A 14,190-nucleotide genomic window follows, 5' to 3' on the forward strand; every position below is an offset into this window, starting at 1 on the left:
GTATTCATAATATTTGTAAATATATTTTTAACCCTTATCATTTAAAAATATAAAATTTATAATTATTTAAATAAATTGTGAGAAGGCTTTCAAGTTCTCAAGTTTGCTACTCCTAGGTCTTCACATGTTTTCTTCTGCCTAGGAATACTCTTCTTCCTTTTCACTTAGCTATAAACCAGTTGTCACACACTTAAAGAACCATCTGTAAACCCTCCACTCCCATCCTCAGTGCATAGACATGGCTGTCTCTTTGCCCTGGTGTGTAGCCTCCTCTGGACTAGATGCTTTGTGAGACCATGCCTATTAGTTTACCCCAGCCTGACACTCAGGAGAGAATCAAGTATTTATGAATGAATGAACGTCTTCTGTTTGCTTATTTTTATTTTTAAATGTAAATCTTGTCTTTTCTGCAAGATCATTGGCCTCTAGCCTTTGTGAATTTTCCTTGGGTCCTAGCAATATGGTAAAACTCCCTGGGAGTAACTCCACCAATGGTTATCAATTTATGAATTAAAGCCTGGTAACTAATTTTTCACAATAGAAAACAAATATTCTTACCCCAAATTGTTTTATTCAGTTTTTTTTTCATCTTAAAATTCAGCTCTTTTCCAACTGAGAATTTCTAAAAATGCTGTATTGAGTTTTCTGTTGTCCTTCATTGGAATTACCTTCTCCTTTCTTTATAAAAAATTCAATTTTATGTCAAATGGGAAAGGAGAGAAGTCTAGTCTTTCAGAGTTTGTTGAGTACCTTCAAAGTACAAGACAGAGTACAGAGATGCTGGTGGGAGGGCTGTGTGATTCAGGTAGGTGTTCTTAGGGCAGGGGAGAATCAAGTATGTTTGAAGCCCTTATGAATGGAGCCAGAACAGAAAAAGAGAAGCAGAGGTTTAAGAAACAGAGGAAATAATGATAGGACATGGTCCTGCCTTCATACACTCCTCCAAGTGCATTACTCATTCTAACAGACTTGGTAGAGCACCCTTAGTAACTACTTCTGTTGGCTTTTCCGGAGAGAGAGCAGCTGTAGCCGAGGTAGTTGTTAAGCATATTTTATGCTTTTTCTCCTTGGTCAGGGTGCATCAGCGAGATCAGGGAATTCGTGACTTTCAGAGAGCTGGTTGGTAAAGGGGGAAGTTAGTGTCTTAGAGGAATATATGCTGGATTGGCATCATATAAAGCCTAAAAAACACTCCTGTTGGGTAGGGGAAACAGTGATATGAAGTGAAATATGGCTCTAAAAGTAATACAGGGGGTATTAACGTTTAAAGCTATTGTGATAGTTCATGTTCATTCCTTTTTTCTCCCCCTTAGCCATGTAATCTTGTCCCTTAAATTCACTTAGAAAGATGAATCCTAAAATGTGCCATTGGGATTCTGTCAGATATGACTGAGTCAACTCAGTTCCTGAATATTTACACACCACACACATACACGCACACGCACGCTCATACGTACACTTAAAATGAGGCAAACATGCCATTTAATTAGATTTCTTTTGATTCAAATAATTATTTTGATGCCATTCATAATTCTTGTGGATGTTTATTTTGAAAAAATGGGTTGTAAATTAGAAACATAGAGTCTTTCTCCTGCCAAGGCTGAATATAGCTTAAAATCAAGGAATATTCTCTGCAGGTTCAAAGTGTTTCTGTTAATTTGTTATATGCCTTAAAAGAACAGAAAATTATATACTGACATTTGCATATATCAAATATATCCCTGTTTGCTGAGAAGGCAGCACGGCGGATAGCAAGAATGTGGGTTCAAGAGAGTTGTCAAATGCCTCCCTTTTCTACAAGAAGGGATGATGTCTCTGTGGATGGAATATTGAGTATCAATCAGAGAGACTTCAGGTGATCAGTTACTGTTTGGGGAAAATCTTAAAGAAATGATCCTGGACAAAGGAAAGTAAGCAAATCTTAATTCCCCATTGATTTTTTCCATTTGTTTTTCTTTAGCTGGTAAAAATCTTTAAAAAAGCAGTTTTATTCATTGTTTGTACCCAGTAAGATTACTTCTTTAAATACAGCTGAAACTGGCGCACTCTAGTGATCAGAAGATCTAAAATATTGCTTTACATGAGCTTTCATTTTACTTTTGCGTTTAGCTTTGTGATTTAGGCATAGCCTAGATATTCTGCTCCACGTGAAGAGGGCTTGTCTAGTGGCAAAAGTAAATAACGAGTCAGAAATCTTGCATCTAATTATACCTCCATGCCTCTAGACTAGCAGCACTGAAGCATGGTGGTCCCTGGGATCCTGTGATGGCACGGCATTAGCTATTACTAGATGAACTAAAGGAACGATAACAACTCTAAGATCCCGAACAAAACCAGATCTGCTGGGTGTGGGAAATCTTGTACCTAATGCTTCTAGGTAGCCCATTTGATCCACTAAGAGTGGATTTGGGACCTTTTACTATTAAAATTCAAAAAGAGAATTAAGTGGAATAAATACCTGCTTTCAAACTAGACAGATCTGGGATCGAATGCAGCTCATGCCATTTGGCAAGTATTTAATTCCTAAGCCTTAGCTCCGCACGCAACCTGAGGATGGTAACAATCATCACCCTGTATAGAATTGTTAGGGACTTGAGAAGTGGTGAGGTGTATGGAAAATGTTGCCCTCAAACTGGTAGCAAAGAATATTAACAAGAAGACTATTACTGAGGTGTCTAGGCTGAGGAAAGAAAGGAGTCTTTTTCACACATCTTTTTCAGCTAACAGGACCACAGGTTAGCTTGATTAAAGTCTCTCAAACTATTGGGCCCATTCTCCCTGCCTAAAATTCAGAGTCCCTAATAATCACACAACACTCATACCTGCTTGTTCACTCTTCTTTTTATTCTTACAAAGCATGGCAAAATGAGGAGGCAACTAACAAGCGAAGAGTTTGCGCAGTGGAGAACCACCCTGACCGTCTCTTGACTTTACAGGGATCGTAGGTGGGTAAGTGTTCCTTTAAAGTGATTTTGTCATAGGACAGTCACATGAAATGGTTCTCATGGTGGGGGGAGAGGAAAGACAAGAAATCAACATTCACAATTATTTAAAATGACTTAAAAGCTAAACATAATATACATAGTAACTCCTTTATCCTAGTACAAAAATAGTGCCAGAAACTATATATTTGTTCAAATGTATTGAAAAGGTGTAAGAATACAAATAGATATTAACAGTGGCTAGTGATGATTCATAAGCTTTTTCTTAAACTGAAATAGAAATTTATATTTTCATCTATTTACATGGTGTTTAACATCTGTTAAGATATGTTTACACAGACTTTTGAGAAGCATATGGAAGGGCATAGTGAGCTTTAATACTTTCTTCCTCACTCCCTACGCTGGAGCAGAAGGGGTCCAAAACTGTGTGCAGTTTAAGTCTAAGAGAACTCTTGAGTAATCTCTACCTGGCTAGCATAGGGAAAAATAACCTACACAGTGGGATATATGACTCCTTACTTACATAAGGTGTTCTCTAAGCTATCAGCAGGCTAAGTGATTCATGCTTGCAAGAAGACAAGATGTTCACTGACTGACAGATCCTTAATAAGTTCCAGGTAAAGAAGGTCCTTGGAAAACTACGTAATACATATGTTATAGATGGAAATGAAAGTGATAACTGTACCCTATATTTTCATGTTAAATCGGCAGGATCAGAAGCTGGTAAGTCTCTTATCCAGCACTCCCTGCAGAGACTGTGAGCTCCTTGAGGTCACTGCTCTCTCTCCCCAGTGGAGCACAGTGCCTGACATGTAGCAGGAACTTAATAAAAGGTGGATCGAGGCATGTCTAACACTGAGCAGTTACATTATACCACCTTGTTTTAACTGTAGTTGTTCCCAGGAGAGGAGAGCAGTTACATCCCTCCCCCCACCCCGCCTTCTTAAATCAATCTTGTAAAACAAAACAAGCAGCATTTCTTTTGATGGCCTGTAAAGCTTTAGGAGTACAATCAGGTGGAAAACACAGGAAAATTGAACATCACATTGGAGTGGGTCTAACATTTGTGCTCTGTGCTGAAAATAAAGGCACTTCACTGCTAGGCAAGAATATATCTGTAACCGGTTTCCTCCCGCAATCCATTATTTCCAGTACACTTTCATACACTTTCTTTTCTCCAACACTCCTATGGAAGGAAACCATTCTTCATAGTAAAGAGATCAGTGGTGAAATATCATCGTCCAGGGTTTGTACCGTGAGATGAGGTGCTCAAACAGCTCTAAATCTCACACATCTAGTGATCTGCATGAGAAGCCAAAGAAATGTACTATCTTTTTCTCAGTCTTGGAAACTCAACACAGGAAATGACTTAAGGGATTAGATACCTTGCTCTTTGGCCTGCTATCCCATTTCTGACAGTGGTCTCCAGGGCCCATTAGGGCTTACACAGTAGCTGCCTTCTGTGACATCCTCCTCTGAGACAAGGCTTAGCCCAAACATAACTCCTTCAACAGCACAACTTGTTCACACTCACAGAGGTTAAAGAGACTTACACAAGTTCACACGGGATTGTGGCTGGCAAAGGCCAATCCTGTGAAAAGTACAAGACCAGGCAATTTTATAGACATCTTCTCACAACTTAGTAAAACAGTGGGAACTTTTGGGGCTGAAAATTGAAATGAAATGGTATCATGGTACTCAGCTATAATGAAAACAAACAAACTAATCTAGAGCAAAAACAACTTCTTGCTAGGTTACAGGTAATATAAATATAGGGTAGGGTGAGAGAAGACTACATATATATATTTTTTCCAACTTGAGAAGATACTGGAAAGGAAATATCCACATAAGAAGAAAATTTGTGCCCATGTACCAGGTAATAATCCATGTATGGAGTGATTTTCCTAAAAAATTAAGAATTATTTGAACCAAGTAACCAGTCCTAAAGAAGCATTCTTCTTCTGTATGAACTAAAATACCCCAAAATGAAATAGGTATGTCACTGCCCCACTTCTTTCAGTTTCTAAACTAGTAAGGTAAAATAAGCCATTATCTAAAAGTAAACCAAAAATTTATAATCTAAATACACTTTCTTGCTTTTTAAAATGACACACATACAAATCCTCCACACATAGTCTACTGTGTCTTTAAAAATCTCAGTGACATATATTAGAGGGCTCTAAACCAACTACTAAAGTATTTGACTACAGATTTTAGCATAACTGCTAAATCACAATGTGTACGGCAAAAAGATAGGTTATTAAAGACTGCTATTCTTCAGACAATTTTTCTGTACTAAGGAATTGTGTCTGCATGCATAGGTGTATACCAGTCTGTAGATACATTATTTTAGTGACAGTCTTTGTAAGTTACACACCAGTGCCACCAAGAGGCAACCTCACAGACCTCATGTATATTACATAAAACAGAATAACATCTTGAAAATACAGGTGTCACAACAGTAATACATAGCCCTTACCGCTACAAAGTAATGGCAATACAATTTGTTCTGCTTTCTTTTTAAAACCTGAAGGGTAAGAATAAAGCCACGTTATGTCAAGATACGTATACACACTCAGAATTTTAAAAACTTAACGAATATGTTGAATTTTAGGTAGTTTAGGGAACAAATGGTTATGAATGGAAAACATGTTTTAATGAAAAGTCTTTGAGAATGCTGCATTATCATATCCCCAAGAGCTTTTCTATACAAACTAGTTATAGAAACTCAAAAACTTTATTCAGGGGTGGGGAGGGGGGTGAACAGATCAAACAAATACCTCTCTTCCTACTCTTGCCCACAAACATTATTGCATATTTAGAGCAGATTTTCTTTTCCTGAACTAGGTTGTCAGTCCATTATCTACTTCTCCAATATGTAATAAAAGTGTCTTTAGGGGCACACATGTACAGTGGGAATACAATTAAGTGGGCTCAAATTCTAAGAAAATGTTAACATTTTCTAAATGTACTAAAAGCTGTGAGAAGTAGATACCACTAACTACAAGCTCAGGGCCAGTGTTTAGGGTGCATACCCAAACTTCTGTGATTCTGGGTTGACTAGTCCTGTAAACCAAGATATGGCAGTTTCTCAGTCACAAACTCAATACTGCTAAGTTTACTCAATATGGTAAGCTACTCTTACCATATTGTTCCGTCGATTTAATTTTTGACCCTAATATCAAGGACAGCCCTTTGCTGTTTGTACTTTTCTCTGTACTCCATTTAACAAACAGAAAAAAATATGATTCAGTTTGTACCCTCTTATCTTATACAGTCATCTCTCACTTCAGGCTAATGCTCCCATGATCACTTTTTCTCGCTCTTCTGTTGAGTTTTAAAGCGTTGACTTACAAGCTGTGGCTTATAAGGTGAATGATAAGGAATTTATTTAAAAAAGGAAGTTCAGTATTCAGAACACTCACTGACTGTCAGGAGTGTCTTCCAGCAGAACGTTCTCTTCACTGGCAGCCATCCTCGGCTGTTCCATTTCTGCGTCACACTCATCCCTCAAAGTCAGTGACTGGATCTTCTCCCAAGGTTTCCCCTGCTTTCCATCAGGTAGGTTAGATCAAAGCGAGTTTATGGGTAGCCTTTGGATAGATTTATTGCATTGAAATGAGAAATTTCTCTCCTGCCTGTTCTCTAACAACAAAAAAAGCAAAATAATTAAATAATGCCTTTTCTTTACAGTACTACCTTATAGTACTTTCCATTTGTTTAGAGTTTTAACTTTTTTTGTTAAGGTAATACAGTGTTGACAAATATACCCCATTCCTCTTAAAATCCACTCAGCCAATATTTTTCTCTATTCTATGAAGGTTTTAAATGTCACGGAATATATTCACTTTGCTCCTAGCCTGTTTTTAAGAAAAACGATTCCAAACATTCTTGAAAGATTGGTAATTCGGAAAACACAAAACCAATTATTTAAAATCCCCAGCAAGAAAAAACAAAAAAACCAAAAAAACCAGCCTCAGTGCAAGAATGCAACTTGTACCTCGCAGTACACAAAATATCACAAACAGGGCTCTTATCCATGTGCTAAGAGTAGGTGTCACGGATAATCTCAGTTCAGTGGCATAAAACAAATATACAGAAAATATGCAATAGTCCTCTAAAAACATTTCATGCTGTGTTGTCAAAAGTTGTGCAAAAATAAAAATACAGCAGTGGCAAAGTATACACCAAATCTGTACAGTGTATAGCAAAACTAGGCATACTGCAGAATACGCCATCTGTAAACTTCAACTCTGCATGAATAGGCTACTCAGTTCCGCTTGGCCTGGCTGCTTTCCCCATTAATCAATGTCTTCTCCTGCTGTTCTGCAAGAGCCTGCCATTTTTGCCTGTTCTTTCTGCAGCCATCCAGCAAAGGGAAACAGTCCTCCGATACGTGGGTCAGGGCCTAAAGAAAGAAAAGAAAGCCAACAACTAGATGGCAGCTAGGAAATAAGCCCTCTCCCCAGGCCTGACGCAAAGGGCCACATTGTACACTCACTTCATAAGCAGGCCCACTGCTGGGATTCTCACAAACTGTGTGAGCACAGATCATTTATGAATGACTCCTCTTAAGCTATACAGACAGGGAGTACATGCTGAGAGAGAGAGAGAGCAAACACACATTCCAAAATAACATTATTGAGCTATGGAGGCAGATCTGTGTGGAATCGGCTCTGCAGAGAAATAATCCATTTGCTTTTATGTAGTGCAAATGGTTCTCCCTAAGTGTTGACTGCCTTGAGAGCTGCTTAGTTTTTCTGTTTTTCTATAAAATGACTTTATTCAATGTACTTAAGTAGATTTTTATCCAAGATTATAATAAAGGTTAATTTATAACTATGTGTATATGTTTAATGTAACAACATTATTATTTACCAACTACAGTACCATAAATATTTAGCTACAGGAATGTTCACTGCAGATTTCTTTGTAATAGACAAACATTGAAAATGACTTAAATACCCAACAACGGGGTTAGGAATATCGTGTTACTATTTGGCAGCCATTAAAAATGTCATAGAAACACATTTGAAACAGAAAGATGTATCTTATATTATGGATTGCAAAGAGCAATTTTTGTTAAATGAAAAATTTGTGAAAATGTCATAAAGCATATGCACTGAAAGGAGATAACAGTGGTTATCTCAGAGTAGTAGAATTATAAGTGATTTTATCTTTTTGCTTCTTCGTATTCTGATTTTTCTATAACAACATATTACTTCTGTAATAATGGTAAAAATGCATGTCTTTATCAAATAGAATTCAACAGGAGAGTCAAATAAAATCAATCTTTGCACAAGTAGGAAATGTAGAAGGATGAAATCTATAATGGGTGATTTGACTGTTAGTTTGACTATATTTACAGGCATGGGGAAAAAAAATCAAGAGAGACATTAGTGTCTACAACTGAGGAACTATTAATCCAATCCACAAGAAAAGCATCTGTTATAGAAAGAATGAGATATTCAGGGATGTTGGAGACACTGCTCTGAACACACTTCTGCACAGATTGCCGAGAAAGGTGGGGAGACAGTGGTGCAGAGGCCTGACACCCAGTGTTCTTCTGTCCTGTTTTCTTTTGCTGTCTCTCCTGTCCTTCCCTCCTCAGCCACAGCTTCTTTCTTAAATTCATCCACTGGCTAGAACCCTGGACTCAGGCTGAGAACTGGATTCTAAATACAGTTCTCCCACTAACTACCTGTTTGGGACAAACATTTCATCTCCCTGCAAGTTGGCCTTTTAACAGATTCAATGACGGAATCTGTGAAAATGTCTGGATTAGAAGATTTCTAGGGTTTCTTCTGGTCTTGACAGTCTATGATTACACCATGATAAATGTTCTTTTCCCAAATACTTAAAACTTAAGACAGTTTCCTGTTTAAACTTCTAAAGACAAGGACAGCATCTACTTTCTATATTTGGGCACGAACATCAAAACTAGTAAATTGGATGTTTTAGGGAGAATATCTTTACCCAAAAGATAAATAAATAAGCAAAAAAAAAACCCAAAATGAAACCCAAGCCAGCACGTATATGGAAATGGGAACCTGCAATATTCTTCTAGCCGCTGCCTTTTACTCATCATAAAAATTTTCTTAAGCCACACTATGACAATGAGAAAAAGTTAGATAACTATTTTTCCTTATTTAGGCCAAAAGTCAGACTTAAAAATAATATGCTCTTAAAAAGAACATAGAGTATGCACAGTATACCTCCTTGAGGGCAGTAGCGCTCGCACATGATTTTTCTTAGCGTTCCCTACACGAATTTGCTGGATCCCAGCACGTGGTAGGCACTCGCTAGGTAGTTATACATTAATGAATTAACATTTTTGAGAAACAGTAAATATAAAATGTGTTCCTTATTCAGTACAAACAGCATGTTCATTAGCAAAAGGAATTATCCTGATAATTTTATTTCTAGTTTGTTGATTAAGACGCAAAAAATATACTCCTGGTGTTAGTCGCTTCAATTTACTTTAGGTTTTAATTCATAACATGGTCAAATTTTAGCAAGTCTAGTAGTTTTCATAATAAATACCTCATACAGTTGCAAGCAGATGGCATCTATGAATCCAACTTGCATACTTGGGATTTTGTTTTTCTTCTCCCTGTTCATTAGGTCCTGAAAACACAGACACACACAGATCTGCATTTACTTAAAGAACACAGTGCAAGTTGGCTCTAAAAAGATGAATCACTGGGTTAGCTGAGGAAGGCTAGATACCTGCCTACCTGCCTTCTTACCACACTCAGGAAGGCCCTGGTCCTCTCTCCCGTGTTCGCCCCGGCTGTGACTTTCCCCACATGACCCCCAGAGTTGATCACTGACCTAGAATCAACTGCTGACCTACAGTCAGGCACTGACCTAGAGTCCACTGCTGACATGTATTTGGAGAACACACATGCTTTCAAACTGTCTACTGATGTGGAATCAAACACTCTCAGCTTTGTGGGAAAGCCACTGAGGCCACAGTTGATTACAATTCAATTCACACAGAGAGCTTTTTGAGTGAAGATTATGCAGATGTCACTGCTGCTTATTCCCAGGAGCTCATGACTGGTGCAGCGGACGAGCCCAGCACCTCCATGGGGAGCAAAAAGTACGTGTCAGTGCTTGTTTAAAATGAAGCAAATTCTCCATTAGCTGCGACCATCACTCTGCTACCCACCATTTTCTGAGAAGATTCTGAGCTTCTGAACAAGCCCACTACTACATAATAGGAGACTGAATAACTGCAAAAGACTAATGAGACATAGGATGTACCCAGTGGAGGATAAAAAGCAGAGTGGAGGGCTTCCCTGGTGGCGCAGTGGTAGAAGGAATGGTACACAGACAGAGGAGGGGCATCTCGTAACCATGTCCCATTTAATGCTCAGTAAATGTTCATTTGAATTGAAAAAAAAGACTCTATGCTTCATTTCCAGGAAAAACTTCTCCAGTGGTTTAAGAAGAATCTTCTTGTATTCGAGATTCCCTACACTATACAAAAAGGCAGTATGTATCAAAAAATCTTTAAAATCTGTGTGTCCTACAACACAGCAATTCTGGAATTTATCCTAACAAGGTAATGAAAAATGGCCCACAGATGTTTAGCAACAAAGATGTTTATCAAAGTGCTGTTTGTAATAGTGAATTCGGCAAACATTGTACCAAAAAGTAAATTATGGTTACATCTATTTCATGTAACCATTATATATGATATATAAGACAGCATCTGTTAGAATGAAAAATGGCTTATGATATTTAAATGCAAAAAGTAAATTACAAAATATAGGTACAATATGATGACTTGTTATTTGCTTGTTTTCTGTAGCAAACATGTATAATCTTCTAGTAAGAAAAGTTTTTAAAAATAACGAGAAATTCTGTTCCTAAGATCTCATAGAAGCATAAAAAGAGTCTACAATAAAAAATGTATATGAATAATTCCTACCAGCAAGGTCTCATACTTACAGCAGGCTCTATGTTGAGTTCTTTTCTCTCTCTGTCTCCTTGGTCAAAAAATTCAGTGGCAACAAGTTCTGCTATCTGAAATCAATAACAGACTAAGTTTGGGTAAATAAAAGCATATTACTCTGTAAAACAGAGACTTTAAATGAAGATAAAATCTATCAAAGCTGTAGCTTTCAACCACATCAGTAAAATTAGAATAAAGCAGTAACAACTAATAGAAATTTTATTTGTTTTAATGTGTACCTAATCACAAAGGCTAGAGTTTGTAATCTTCTATAATTACACAGAAAAAAGCAACATTATTTCAACTTCATCAATCAGTGGAAAAAAAGTACCGTGTGCCCATCTGTATGCATAATCAACGATATATTTATTAAGCATCTGTTGTATGCGGTGCTGTGTAAAACACAGTATCAAACAGGTCCATATACTGAGACTGATTGATATGCCTTTTAGGTTTCTTTTAATCTACCAGTTCCTCCTCTTCTCCTTTTAAAAATATTCCTTATAATTTTGGTTGTTGTTGAATAAACTGGGTTGTTAATCCTGCAGTATTCCACTGTCTGGATTTTGTTGATTGTGTTCGCATGATGAAATTTAATGTTTCTCTGTACCCTGTATTTCCATACACCAGTAATGAGATCTAGACACTTGATTAGATTGAGACTTGAATTTTTCCTTTTTTTTGCCATGACTGTTTCACAGGCACTGCCCTGTACTTCTCTCAAGGGCTGTATAATGCCTGGTTGCTTCTCTTTGTGAGATTAACAACCCTTCATGATCTTTGTCTAGATTCACTAATTAAGAGGCTGCAAAAAGGTAATATGCAAAGCAATCATTCCTTTTTCCTTTATAGCTGAAATAAAGTTCCCCATATCAATTATTTAGTTACCCTAAAGCAGCAGTCCCCAACCTTTTTGGCACCAGGGACCAGTTTCGTGGAAGACAATTTTCCCACGGACCAGGGTCGGGGGGGATGGTTTGGGATGACTCAAGTGCGTTACATTTATTGTGCCCTTTATTTCTATTATTATTACATTGTAATATATAATGAAGTAATTGTACAACTCACCATAATGCAGAATCAGTGGGAGCCCTGAGCTTGTTTTCACTTGCCACTCACTGATAGGGTTCTGATATGAGTCTGCAAGCAACTGATTTATTATGGTCTCTGTGCAGTCAGACCTCTGTGCTAACGATAATCTGTATTTGCAGCCACTCCCCAGCGCTAGCATCACCTCAGCTCCACCTCAGATCATCAGGCATTAGATTCTCATAAGGAGCATGCAACTTAGATCCCTCACATGCGCAGAGCATAGTAGGGTTCGCACTCCTATGAAAATCTAATGTCACCACTGATCTGACAGGAGGCAGAGCTCAGGCGGTAATGGGAGCGATGGGGAGCGGCTGTAAATACAGATGAAGCTTCAGTCGCTCACCCACCGCTCACCTCCTGCTGTGAGGCCCAGTTCCTAACAAGCCATGGACCAGTACCAGTCCTTGGCCCGAGGGTTGGGGACCCCTGCCCTAAAGTACAATTTGTATAAGTAAAGCACGAGAAATACGTGATTTTTCTCTACTTTAGTTACTATTAAAAAAAAAAATAACTTGGTTCTCAAGCATCCACCAAAGATGGCTATGGAAGGTTTTGTTTTATTGTTTTTATTATTATTTTGAACTCTTGGATTTAAACATTATAATGTATTTCAATCCTCACTGACACTCAGACATTGTTCCATTTTGGCCAGTTGAGAGCATATTAAGTTAGCTTCTTTGTTCTTTTGACATGGCTTCATCAGTCTTTGATAGCGTCCTTGCTTTCTGCTATAACAAGATGTTCTAGGCTCATCTTGTACATTGCCTGCTTTGGAACCACAATCAGCCATTTCATTGTGGAGGCCTAATTCCTTTAAAATGAAGTATTTGGAGACCTCAATCTGGGCACTAGGTTCATTCATTACTACCAGGGTGATCATTATTTTTTAAGCCCTTTTAATGGATGGAGCTCTAAGATACAACGTAAGTTCATACAGTATTTCCTATTCAAATTCAGAACTACGGGATTTCTGCAAAACCTTATCCACCTTAGATCTTTTTCTACTCATGCTGAAAATCCTACTTCTCAACAATACCAATATAATTTTTCATTTGCATTTATCCCACATCACCCACAATGATGACTGAATATCTATACAAAATTACCACTAACATGATTAAAAACAGTTTTAAAGGTTTCTTTTTTTTGGAGTTCTTTTTGTTCTCAGTGTACATCTCACCAGAGTTATATGGTCAAATTACTGTTTTAATGTCACTTGGAATAAAACAGTCCCTCTCAGTGTGTTTCTGCAACCAAAATCATTTTGTTTCATTTTACTTTCAAGGTTAAGTGATTTTTTAAAAATTCAATTTATTTTATAACTATAAGAGCAATTTACATGGTTCTAAATTAAATCTACAAAACAAGTACATGCAAGCAACTCTAGCTTATATCTCTGTTCCCTCTATCTTATTCCCTCCTTCCCCTGAGGGAAAAAATTAACTTTTTTGTGATTAATCCTTCTGTTTTTTTAAAATATAAGCAAATATGTACATATATTATTTCATCTCCTTCTCAGATAAATGGTAGGATACCATACCAATTTTTCTCTGCCTTGCTTTTTTTTTTTTTTTACTTATATCTTTGTAATCACTCCCTAGTAGTATATAGAGAATTCTCATTTCTTTTTGCTGTTGCAAAGGATTCATCATGTAAATGTACTACAGTTTATTCAATCAGTAACCTATTAATGAACATTTGGGTTATTTCCAGTGTTTGCTATTACAAATAGAACTAAAATGAATAGGCCTGTGTAAATGTCTTTTTATATTCTTGCCAGTACATCTTTGGGATAACATTCTTAGGAGTAATGGTAAATGAATTTGTGTATTCATATACTTCCAAAGGGTTATAGTATTTTGCATTCCTTTTTTTCCCACAGCTTCCCCAACAGAGTATGTTGTGAAACCTTTGGGTGTTTGCCAATTGGACAATTGAGAAATGGTGTCTCAGTGCTTTTTTTAAATGAAGTAGAATTTACATACTGTGAATTGCATAGACCATGGGTATACAGTTCAGTATATTAATAAATGCATGTAACTAGGTAACACACACCCCATCCAAGAAACAGAATATTTCTGTCACCCAGAAGGTGCCCTCAGGCCCTTGCACAGTGAATCCCTGCACCTTCTTCCCTCCCTCCCCAGCCAACCGCTATCCTATCAATTACTTTTGCCTCTTCCAGAACACCAC

General features: G+C 37.4%; 1 protein-coding gene and 1 long non-coding RNA gene across 5 annotated transcripts in view; one reads left to right on the forward strand and one right to left on the reverse strand.

Annotated features, from left to right (window-relative positions):
* LOC112390914 (uncharacterized) overlaps nucleotides 1–2,935 on the forward strand; it is a 62,537-nt gene extending 59,602 nt beyond the window's left edge. For both annotated transcript variants that reach the window (XR_003001365.1, XR_003001364.1), the window contains one exon: nucleotides 2,857–2,935. This is a non-coding gene — a long non-coding RNA (uncharacterized LOC112390914). The remainder of the gene's footprint in view (nucleotides 1–2,856) is intronic.
* The window catches only part of PDE5A (phosphodiesterase 5A), a 140,234-nt gene continuing 128,869 nt past the window's right edge, over nucleotides 2,826–14,190 (reverse strand). For 2 of the 3 annotated variants that reach the window (XM_024731997.1, XM_024731996.1), the window contains exons 19-21: nucleotides 10,902–10,976; nucleotides 9,486–9,569; nucleotides 7,213–7,350 (exon numbers count right to left, since the gene is read on the reverse strand). In XM_024731997.1, coding sequence (XP_024587765.1) covers nucleotides 7,213–7,350; nucleotides 9,486–9,569; nucleotides 10,902–10,976 — 297 coding nt within the window. Of the gene's footprint in view, nucleotides 7,351–9,485; nucleotides 9,570–10,901; nucleotides 10,977–14,190 lie in introns of all 3 variants that reach the window. The other variant, XM_024731995.1, reaches the window with a different exon arrangement.

This window comes from Neophocaena asiaeorientalis, unplaced genomic scaffold, assembly GCF_003031525.2.
Source record: "Neophocaena asiaeorientalis asiaeorientalis breed wild unplaced genomic scaffold, Neophocaena_asiaeorientalis_V1.1 scaffold88, whole genome shotgun sequence".
Classification (NCBI taxonomy): Eukaryota; Metazoa; Chordata; class Mammalia; order Artiodactyla; family Phocoenidae; genus Neophocaena; species Neophocaena asiaeorientalis.